The sequence below is a fragment of the Artibeus jamaicensis genome, unplaced genomic scaffold (genome assembly GCF_021234435.1).
Source record: "Artibeus jamaicensis isolate MK-2021 breed Jamaican fruit bat unplaced genomic scaffold, CSHL_Jam_final contig_2377, whole genome shotgun sequence".
Lineage (NCBI taxonomy): Eukaryota > Metazoa > Chordata > Mammalia > Chiroptera > Phyllostomidae > Artibeus > Artibeus jamaicensis.
Genome location: NW_026521496.1, coordinates 380,972 through 391,907, shown reverse-complemented (window position 1 = coordinate 391,907; position 10,936 = coordinate 380,972). Strand labels below are relative to the sequence as shown.

At 42.6% G+C, this 10,936-nt stretch overlaps 1 protein-coding gene across 1 annotated transcript; it reads left to right on the top strand.

The window, feature by feature from the left end:
- The first annotated feature begins 246 nt into the window (after positions 1 to 246).
- On the top strand, positions 247 to 4,998 carry RPS4X (ribosomal protein S4 X-linked). The gene is made up of 7 exons (XM_037145453.2): positions 247 to 331; positions 1,067 to 1,144; positions 1,589 to 1,769; positions 1,968 to 2,065; positions 3,377 to 3,548; positions 4,249 to 4,406; positions 4,831 to 4,998. Exons 1-7 carry the CDS (start codon positions 329 to 331, stop codon positions 4,930 to 4,932), a joined length of 792 nt encoding a protein of 263 aa, XP_037001348.2. The 5' UTR covers positions 247 to 328; the 3' UTR covers positions 4,933 to 4,998.
- The last annotated feature ends 5,938 nt before the right edge of the window (positions 4,999 to 10,936 follow it).

Sequence of the window (10,936 nt, the reverse complement as noted above, 5' to 3'; positions counted from 1 at the left end):
AGCCCCTCTTTGCACTATACTAGAAGGCAGGGAGTTTGTCTAGCTCATCTTGGCATTTCCAGGACCCAACACAGCAACATTCACCTCACCGGAGGAGGACCGGAGGGAAAAGCAGGGAGGAAATTGCTTTTAGCCGACCTCTCTGTTTAAGTGGTCCTTCCCAAACTCCGGACCTATGACCTCCCACCAGCAGGTGGCAAGATAGAATCCCGGAGAACCTTGCTAGGGCAGGGTGGGCGGAGCGTCCAAGGTCGGCGCGCGCAGTCTCCTACCCTTTTTTCTCGGTGCACCGGAAAGAGGCGGTCCTCTTTCTGTGCCTAGCGCAGCCATGGTAAGGCTACTTGTTTGCTAGCTCTGGGGACGCCATCAGCCTCCATCCATCCAGGGCTATGGCTATCTGGGGCTTCCGAGCCCCTGTAGGGAGTGATCAGGCAGAGGCAAAGGGAGTGTGATCTGCGGGATTGGCCCAGGCAACCAGGAGGGCGAGAGCGAACGCGATCCTGGCGAGGGGGGTTGACGAGAGTCGGTTCTCCTGGCTGAAAGGCCCGGGTCTCAGGCCGGCTCCGCACACTGCGACCCTGGGAGGAGCAGCAGATGGACCTGGAGGGCGGACCGCGGGCCAGGGATGGCGGGCGGCAGCAGCAACCAGCAGAAAAGCATTTTTCTTGGTCCTTGTCTTTTTGGCACGGCCTGACTTTGCGTAGTGTGGCCAGTAAGCATCTGTACACAGCATTCAATAGGCTTCCTTCCGCATTTTAAAGTGAAAGCTGGAGTCAGCTTTTGGGCTTTAGAGTAAGAGGGAGAGCAGCTAATGGCACGTGGTTGTGCTGAGGTCAGGCTGATCTCGCACCGGACACTTTAGGCCAGACGGTCACGTTGCGAAAATGTTTCTGATGGATGCAGAAGCACAGATTGGGTTCCAGTCCAAATCTGTTGCTGGATGGCTGTGTGCCAAGAGGTCCAATTCCTGTCCGTTTCACCAGCATAGTGTCCAAGAAAAAAAAAAAGTCTAGAGAAGCAGATACAGTTTTAAGCAGTAACATGAAAATACAAAATTCTCCCTCAGGCTCGTGGTCCCAAGAAGCATCTGAAGCGTGTAGCAGCTCCAAAGCATTGGATGCTGGATAAACTGACTGGTGTGTTTGTAAGTATTGTTGCTTCGGAATTGTTTTCTACATTGTATCTTAAGGGATACAGTGTCTTTACCAGTTACACTGATACAATTTAAGGGGCGTATTTTATACTATTACTTTGTATCAGGCATCCCTAGTTAGTGTGTCCATAAATGTTGCAATGCTTTCCGTAAGATTTACGTACTTCATTTATTCCACATAGTACACTTAACACGGACTCAGGACCCACATGTTCTTAACAGGCCTGGTCCTCTGAAAGGAGGATAAAGCTGTAAGACTTGAAGGAATGGAACAGTTATGTAAGCTTTAAACACCCCTTGTTGATCCAAATTGGGGGGGGGGGTGATGGACAATCTGGTGTCTAGGTAATAGATCTCAGGACTTGGTGGGTTTGTGTGAATCCCAACAATAGTTTGAGAGGGTTTTATTATTGTTTTTTTTTAATCATCTTACAGGCTCCTCGGCCATCTACTGGTCCCCACAAGCTGAGAGAATGTCTCCCTCTCATCATTTTCTTAAGAAACAGACTTAAGTATGCCCTAACAGGAGATGAAGTGAAGAAGATCTGCATGCAGCGGTTCATTAAGATTGATGGCAAGGTCCGAACCGATATAACCTACCCTGCTGGTTTTATGGGTAAGTGGTTAGTGGTTGGCCCTTGGCTCCTTGAAATATTAGAACATTAAAGATTAGCTAGCCAACATCGTTAGTCTTAGGAATCCTTGTTGATATTTGAAATAGGAAGCATATAGTTTGTCTTCCTGGAGTTGTATAGTTGTACAGCATGGGATAGTGGGAGTCACCATAGTAACCTTAGCTATTGTTTGATATCAGATGTGATCAGCATTGACAAGACCGGAGAGAATTTCCGTCTGATCTATGACACCAAGGGTCGCTTTGCTGTTCATCGCATTACACCTGAGGAGGCCAAGGTGAGTGTTGCAAGCAGGCTGGGTTTTCACACAGTAATATTACTTGGTTTTAAGTTAGAGCCTGAAGTAAGTCCATGGGCTGGTCCATTGGGGTGACATAGGTAGATGAAAATTACTTACAATCTTATACTTGAAAATATCCAGTTAGCAATTTGGTGAGATTCTGTCATATGTGCAATGTTGTGTTATTAATTAAAAGCCTTTCTAATAGCTGTATAGCAGTCTGTTGCTGGGTATCTAATAACCCCCATTTTTAAGTTAACATCCTCGGTAGATTTTCTTTTTTTAGGGCAGAAATAAATTCCAGTTGAATAGTGACTTCCTGGTTGCCCCCTTTTTTTTGGAGGCAAAGAAAGTGATTTCTCTAAGAACATTTATGAGTACCCAAAGTAAGGGCCTTTTAAGGATAAAAAGGACCAGAAAAGCAATATCTAGTCCACTCCAGTTGGTACTTTGTAGTGTCTCCATTTGAAGGTCTAGCTTTACTCTGAAGGGGGAAGGTGTTAATGGAGGTGACTGAAAAGCCTTAGACACCCTTTGAGGCAGCTCAAAAAGAAGGATTACAAACATTGATTATTTAATTCAATTTGTTGTGATGATTTTACACAAAGGTTTAAGGTTTCCTGAATTATTGGCTGTAAATGAAGGTTAATTTAATTGGGTGATTTAACTCCTAATTTCCTTAGCTGCCTTGTTATCTGCTGGCTGGAAGGCATGTCCATCACATGAAAGTGATTTGATTTACTTTTAAGGATGTCTGGGAGTGACAGATTCACATTTGAGATGCTTTGTGAGGCTATTTGTTGATTGTATTAACTTCTAATGCAATTGCAGTTTTTAAGGCACAACTCAGTTGTGATGCAGAGGGAGCCCTTAAGAGGTACTTTTTAAGAAGGGTGGAGTGTGAATTGGGGGGAAGCATTGGAGGGGAGTGGCAAGAGGCTGAAAAAGCCTGGGGAAGGGAGGGTGATCAGCCCACCCCACCCAGGAACCGGAATTTATGGTGCTTTTTCACTGCCTTGGACTTGAACACGGGAGTGATACAGTGCTACAAGGAAAATCCATGATGAGACTAGCCTAGGGAGGGGCAGTGTACAAGATGAACTTGTGGAGGGTAGGAAGAAAAATTAGGGGCACCATTATTCTGCTGCAGTTCAGGAAACCAGCACTGCCCATGTAGGACTGTGTCCTCTGGCTGCTAATTGCATTTTTAGGCTGCTAACTTGTGGCTTTGAAAGAACCTTTTTGTCCACTGTGGAGCATGATGCATGTGAGCAAAACTAACTGTGGCTAACCTTTGTGTGGTTCTAGTACAAGTTGTGCAAAGTGAGGAAGATCTTTGTGGGAACAAAAGGAATTCCTCACCTGGTGACCCATGATGCTCGCACCATCCGCTACCCTGACCCCCTCATCAAGGTCAACGACACCATTCAGATTGATTTGGAAACTGGCAAAATAACTGACTTCATCAAGTTTGACACTGGTAAGCAGCCCCTATGCTACCTGGACATGCTCCTTAAATCCCAGCTATAGAAGCTGTTCTTTGATTTTCTCTGCTCCCCTCCCCCCTTTTTATTAACTGTTATTTAACCAGGTATTATGACTTGCACAGGGTCTGGGTACAGGGTTTTTTGAGTCCTAGGTGATTCTGGTGCACCTAATTAGTAACTGAAGCTAGGTGTCTTGTGGTAGTAAAGGAAACTGAAGTATGTAGTTGCTCCAATGCCCAGATATACAGTCTTTTTACTTCAAAGGCGCAAATGCTTAGAGTATTCTGGGTGGCTGAGATGAGCGAGGTCTGGTATAACATTCTCAGGCCCGCTCTCCATGTCTCAAAACTCTCCTGTCCAGGAAATGGCTTGAGAACTAGGCAAGAAAGTCTGACCAAAAAGCAAACCCACCTGATTGGAATAGAGCTCTCATTAATGGTGTCATTGTGCCTTGGAAGAACAGTGATCGTCTAGGCGAGACTTGGTGGGGACCTGGCGAGGTGGGTGCAGTAGAGTTCACATTGGTTAGGTGTGTAGGGGGGATGGGGTAAATCTTAGAGTGTGGCTTGGGTGACAGATCCACAGAAGTGCCTTCAAATGAGAGAAGGGATTCATGAATTTAACCCTGTCTGGGTCATGCATTACACTGGGTTGGGAAGTGCCTTGCTAAGCACATTATTCCTTCCTGCCTAGGTAATCTGTGTATGGTGACTGGAGGTGCTAACCTCGGAAGAATTGGCGTGATAACCAACAGAGAGAGACACCCTGGTTCTTTTGATGTGGTTCACGTGAAAGATGCCAATGGCAACAGCTTTGCCACCCGGCTCTCCAACATTTTTGTTATTGGCAAAGTAAGTCTGGGTTTCTCTCCTCTCTCGTTCAGGGAAACCTGTAAAGGCAGGTGATGCTGGGATTGTGGCTTCTGGCAGGCTGTGCTGAACCTAGAGGAAAGCCTCTTCTGGGACAGGGCTCACATAGACTTGGACCAGGGCACACCTGGGCTTTTTTAGTGCTACAGAATCAGCAGGGGGCCTGATCACCTAGGTTGGTGAAAAGTGCCAGTGATGGGATGATGGATATACCTTATAGTTAGGTTCTTCGATTTGTGCCTATGGGTGGCAGCGGTTGTTGGGGGGTGCAGACTAATGGTCAGCCTCAGGCACTACTTCGGTACTTCTAAGACATTAACTATGAAGGGTATTATAGTTGTCAAGACAGATGCACCAGGTTGCTAATGGTGTTGTAACAGGTTTTGATTCTCGTCTTCTCCTTCAGGGCAACAAACCATGGATTTCCCTTCCCCGTGGAAAGGGTATCCGCCTCACCATTGCTGAAGAGAGAGACAAGAGACTGGCGGCCAAACAAAGTAGTGGGTGAAATAAACTCTAGGTGATGTGATTGCAAACATATTTGTAATGAATTAAAGATAACATGATTAAATGACTCAGTCTTTTTGGTTTATTAACATGTAAAGCAGATTGGATTTTTCAGGCATTCGGTGATGTGGATCTTCCTGTGCCCATGAGAGGTTGGGCTTGGGCACTGGTGGGAGGGAGAACACACCAGACTTGGCAAAGAAGGAGCAGCAGTCCAGAGTTCAAGCACCCTTGTCCTGGCCAAGAACTTGTCTACCCTGTTAAGTCAGCCAAAAAAAAAAATCAGTGCCCACCTTTATATCTGGTCTTTCCTACCTCTGCAATTCTCAACTCCAACCCCCGGACCCTGCAAAGCAGAAAACATGTAGGAAAACCCACTTGTTCCTGCCTGCCATTCTCAAGAGGTGCCACAGCTGCATGGTGCCAGCTCCTATACCTGTTCATCTCAAGCCCTGGGTCTCCCCCAAGAATTACCCTGCCTTTTTCTATCAGTCTCCTCACCAGCTCTTTTACTCACATTACCATATAAAGTACATCTTCCTAAAAACCAAAACCACCTTTGCCTCCTATAGCCAGGCTTCTCAACCTTCATACTATTATGTTGGATAAGTTGGTGGCTGTCCTGTGTACTGTGAGATGTTGAACAGCATCCCTGGCCTCTACCCACTATATGTCACAGGATGCCCTCCTGTTCTGCCCAGTGGTGATAAGTAAAATGAGACCCCTGCCCCTCCCCACCCCAAGCAAAGTTGCCATTGTTAAGAAGCACTACCCTGTAGAGGCTGCAGTACCTCACCACCTTTCATTTAACATCTATTAGCTACTAATCACTCAAGCTTACTAAATCATGCCACCACAACAGGTTTTGGGGTGAAAAGATTTTGGACATATTTCTCCCTCTGAGTCATGATGAATCTGTAGTCACTGGGTTATAAGTCACTGGCATTTTTAACTGGGTATGTCCAATGGTGGTCCCTGGCTACCAGGCCTGTGGTTCTGCAGAAGAGGCCTGCTGAGGAACTGTGGCTTGGGACAGTGTCCCTGCCTCCACCTGGGTCCTAGGCTTGGAGTCAAGAGTAGCAGTACTAGTCTGAAAGTACTGAAGAGCATCCAAAGCAGTCATCTAAAGAAGGCATGTCTAGGAGTCTCACAAGCCCAGATTTGGCCTCACAGGACTGAACAGCCTTCCATGTTGCAGAGTCCAAGGCACGACTTGCTGGGCCCTCAGGACCTCTGCTTAAGCAGAAAGCAATTCTGCAGGAACTGTGCCTGGGCAAACCTGGTTGGAGAGGGTTGTGAAAGTGGGATTGCAGGCACATGTTGCTTCAGCATGGTTTTCTTGCCAAGAGTGGAATCTTACCCAGCTAGGCATTCCTGATGGGGGTTCCAGGTCAGAAGTAATCTGGGAAATGGGCAGGTGAGACAGCTCAGATGGTGGAGTTCCCTGAATGCCAGTGGATTCTCTTGCTGCCACCATACTTGCACACCCGCTGTGGCCGCACACTCCAGGTCCTCAGTGAGTGATGGAAATGATTTGAATTTTAGCTAAGGAACCAAAGCAAAAGAGAATGAGAAGCCTCCAAGTTGGTTCTTTCCACAAATGTGTTTTTTTCTTAGATACTAATTTGCCAGGCATCTTGCACAACTGGGAAATTGGTGTGTTTGGCTGTGGTCTCTTCACCAGAATTGTTTTTAAACATTTTAAGTTTTTAGTTGTTAAACTAGCACAGAAATTTTTTATTAGCAACTAATTCCAAATGTGGGGAAGATTTGCATCCTAACACTAGGTCATACTGTCAGACTCAGCCTAAGTGGCCTGTATCATGGGAATGAGCTACAAGTTTTCAAAAAAAAAATGACTATGTCTTTGTAGGGCTTTTCAAGGCTTCCAATTTGATTCATAAAATCTTACAGCTGGAGTGGGACCCTCAGCAGGGAGGCAAAAGGTACCAAAATGAAACTGACTGAAGCAAGCAAAACTTCTTGGGTTTGGTTTACTTCCCTTGTGCCTTCAGCAGGCTGGCCTCATGCTCCAGTCAGAGGGCAGCACAACTTTGAATGAAAACAGGAATAGAAACATCTAGGACTTGCATAGTGCTTCAGAGTTCATAAGAGCCATCTTGATTTTTTAATATCTAAATCCTGTGTCCTTGTTGCTAAACCAGGTGTTACAGAAAGTGATAACATCTCACTGCCCCCTGATCTACACTGATAGATTCTACCCAGTCTTCCTCATCTCATGTCAATGGCAAATTCCATCTTACCAGTTACTCAGGCCAAACGCTTTGGACATGTCCTTGATTCATCCCCTTTTCTCATGCTCCAAATATGATTTTATTAGCAAATCCTATTGGCTTTACTTTAAAAATATGTGCAGAATCCATATTTGGTGATATTTATAAATTATTGGTAACTTTTTGTGTGATAATCAGACAGTCCTCGTCTTTCAGAGATACATACTGAAGGGTTTGCAGAAGAAATGAGAAGCAATCTGGAATTTGCTTTAAAATAATCTAGTGGGTGATGAAGATCAATGAAACAAGATTGACCATGTACTGATCATATTAAAACTGGGTGATGGGCCTGGGCTGGTGTGGCTCAGTGGAACAAGTGCCAGCCCGTGAACCAAAGGGTCGCCACTTGCAGGCCAGGTCCCCAGTGAGGGATGCATGAAGGGCAATGACACATGGATGTTTCTCTCCATCTCTTTCTCCCTCCCTCTAAAAATAAATAAATAAAATATTAAATTTTTTTTTTAAAAAACTGAGTGATGGGTACACAGGGTTCATTACAGTGGTCTCTCTGCTTTGGTATGTCTTTGACACTTTTCATAATAAACTTACAAAGAAAAATAGTACAGAGCCTGCCCTTCTTCCCAAATGATATTGGACCAATTCTTATGACCCGCATTGCTACCACCCTGATCTGAGTCTACACAGCTCTTGCCTACATTGTAGATTATAGCAGCAATTTTCAGCCTTTTTCAACTTATAATACATGTAAACTAATGACTAAAATTTTGTGGTACACCTGATATGACAACAATAGGTATAATTTGGGTTGATTAGAAAAAATAATAATAGTAATTACCTACCTTTTTTGCTCCAAAGTGATGGTTTTTTTTTTTTTTTAAATCAAGTGCCTATACTTGTATATAAGGATTTCTGGTCAAAGAATTAACTAATCAGATGCAACCTTGTGTGATGTGACCAATACGATGTAGCTTTTTATATTTATGGTTCAAGATGGCATTCACACCAATGGTTATTATTGTTGGCTGTTGTAATTTTTAAAAAAATTTGACAATGTAAGAAAAAAGAGGTCAGTGCCCCTGAGTAACTAGTCAGGTATTGTATGTTTTAAAAATTCTTCCCTGTAACTAAATAAAATTAAAAAAAAAATTCTTCCCTGGTTGGTGTGGCTCAGTGGATTGAGTGCCTGCCTATGAACCGAAAAGTCACTGATTGGATTCCCAGTCAGGGCAGATGCCTTGGCTGCAGGCTGGGTCCTTAGTTGGGGACATGTGAGAAGCAACCGATCAATGTATGTCTCGAATATCAATGTTTTTTTCTTTTTCTTCCTCCCTTCCTTTCTCTAAAAGTGAATAAATAAAATCTTTAAAAAATTTTTTTTAAATTCTTGTGACACACTGGTTTAGAGCATCAGCCCTTGATATACCTGCCTTTCATTCTTGCCCTCAGCCAGTCTCAACCCAGTAGCCAGAGGCACCCTGTTCAAGGTGTGTAAGTCAGGTCAGGTCACTGCTTAGAGCCCCTGAATGGCTCCTATCTCGCTCAGACTAAACCCCACAGTCCTCCTGAGGCCCTATGAGGCCCCCACAATCTGGCCTCTGACCCCATCTACTACTACTCTACCCCAGTTCAATCTGCTCCAGCCACACTGGCCTCCTGCTGTTTCTTGAAGCTGTTACTTGAATATGAGAGGTACTCACCTGTCTAAGCACCTTCCACTAACTCTTTTTTTAAAAAAAGATTTTATATATTTTCCCTCCCCAGAGGGAGGGGAAGGAGAAAGAGAGGGATAAAAGCATCGATGTGTGAGATGGTTGCCTCTCACACACCCCCTACTGAGCACCTGACCCACAACCCAGGCATGTGCCCAGACTGGGAATTGAACCAGTGACCTTTCAGTTTGCAGGCTAGCACTCAATCTATTGAGCCACATCTGCTAGGGCCTGACTCCTTTTTTAATACATGTAGTTTATATTATGAACATTTTTAAATATACAGAAAAGACAAAAGAGTAGTACAATGAACACCTATGTAGATTCCATAATGTCTTTCTCTTTTTTAATTTAATTTTCATTGAATTTTTCTCCATTACTATTTAGTCCCCTTATGCCACTTTTCCCCAGCAATCAAGGCTTTATTTCTCTGTATAGATATGTACACACCCACACACCTATTTTTCTGAACCCTTTGAAAGTAAGTTGCAGACACGACCTTGAGTTTCCCGGTGCCAAGAGATGGCAAATGCAGGTTCTCAGGGGCTCCACCTAAAAAGTTAATTACCATGTTTCTTTAGGTATAAACTAGATCTCAAGAGACATGCTATCTTTTCAGGTAGGACTTTTTCATCCTGAGTCAGGAGAATCCACTCATCTGCCCCAGGTTGTTGGGCCTGGAAAATTCTCCAAATCCAAAGATCAATCCTAAAGCCCAAAGAGAGAATGAAAACTGAAAAGTTTTGATATGCTCAGGAGTTTGTGGGCTGATTTTCTCTACTTTTTTGACTTCTGAGAATATAGTACTGTTTGAACAATAAATAATAATAATAAAAATAACAACAAAGGATATTCCCAAGAGACAATGAACAAATAATAATAATAATAATAATAATAATAATAATAATAATAATAATAAAGCAGCCCTGGCTGGTGTAGTTCAGTGGGTTGAATGCTGGCTTGCAAACTAAAAGGTCACTGGTTCAATTCCCAGTCAGGGCACATGTGTGGCTCTTAGCCTTTCTAGCAATGGTGAACATATGTAATCATTGGTGTGCTGATAAGTGTTTAAGAACTAGCCCTCTGGGGAAAATATGTGCATATATATGTACATAGGTTTATTGTAATTCTACTGATATAAAGGATGTATAGCAATTTTACAAATAATAAACTAGGTAATATTCTTTACTGTGAATTCCATACAGCCAGTTGATTCTCACTGGTTTTCACTGATTTTTGCCAAATTCCTGTATCCTACAGTTATATAGTTTTGACAAGAGTGTTCATTGATATCTTTGTTTGCAATAACAAATAGGGCAAAAGTGAAACAGCAAAGCTGTATGTTAGAACTTCACTTATTTGTCAGTGATGTGAGCAACTTTTTTGCTGAATCAGATAATAGTTTTCAAATACTATATGAATATTTCCTTAATTTTTTGCACTATTCACAATGTAATGGCTATAAGGCACAACAAGCTTCTAAGTTTAACCTGTATTTTAACATTTTCTCCATCACTTTCTTAACTCTAGACAATCAACAAAACAACTAAGTCCTGATTTGCAGTGGTTACCAATCAATCTCCGTGGCCCATTTCAAACTACCACCTAATGGCCAATGTGACTTTCACTACACTTCTTAACCTCAGGGTCATACTTAATAGTAAAATAATTAAGAAGTGATGAGTTTTTAGTATTTACTTTTGTAAATAATATAATTTACTTAATTGTAAGTTTATTAGCATTTCAAATATATTTAAATATACTAAATATATTTATACATTGCATGTGTATATATTTATATGTAATAATATATTATTTATATGTAATTGCATATGTGATATATGTATTATTTACATATGTAATTACATATGTAATGTATTATCTATGTATAGCTATAATATATTGATATGTACATAATGTATTAATATGTACGTATTAAATATATGTAAATATATAACTATATATTAGCCCTGGCTGGTGTGCATCAGTGAATTGAGTGCTAGCCTGTGAACCAAAGGGTCGTTGGTTCGATTCCTAGTCA

Bases quoted from the DNA above. Each gene is read 5' to 3' on its own strand.
- RPS4X (XM_037145453.2), top strand. The intron at 2,066-3,376 runs GTGAGTGTTGCA...GTGTGGTTCTAG, and splicing joins TTACACCTGAGGAGGCCAAG to TACAAGTTGTGCAAAGTGAG. The intron at 3,549-4,248 runs GTAAGCAGCCCC...CTTCCTGCCTAG, and splicing joins CTTCATCAAGTTTGACACTG to GTAATCTGTGTATGGTGACT.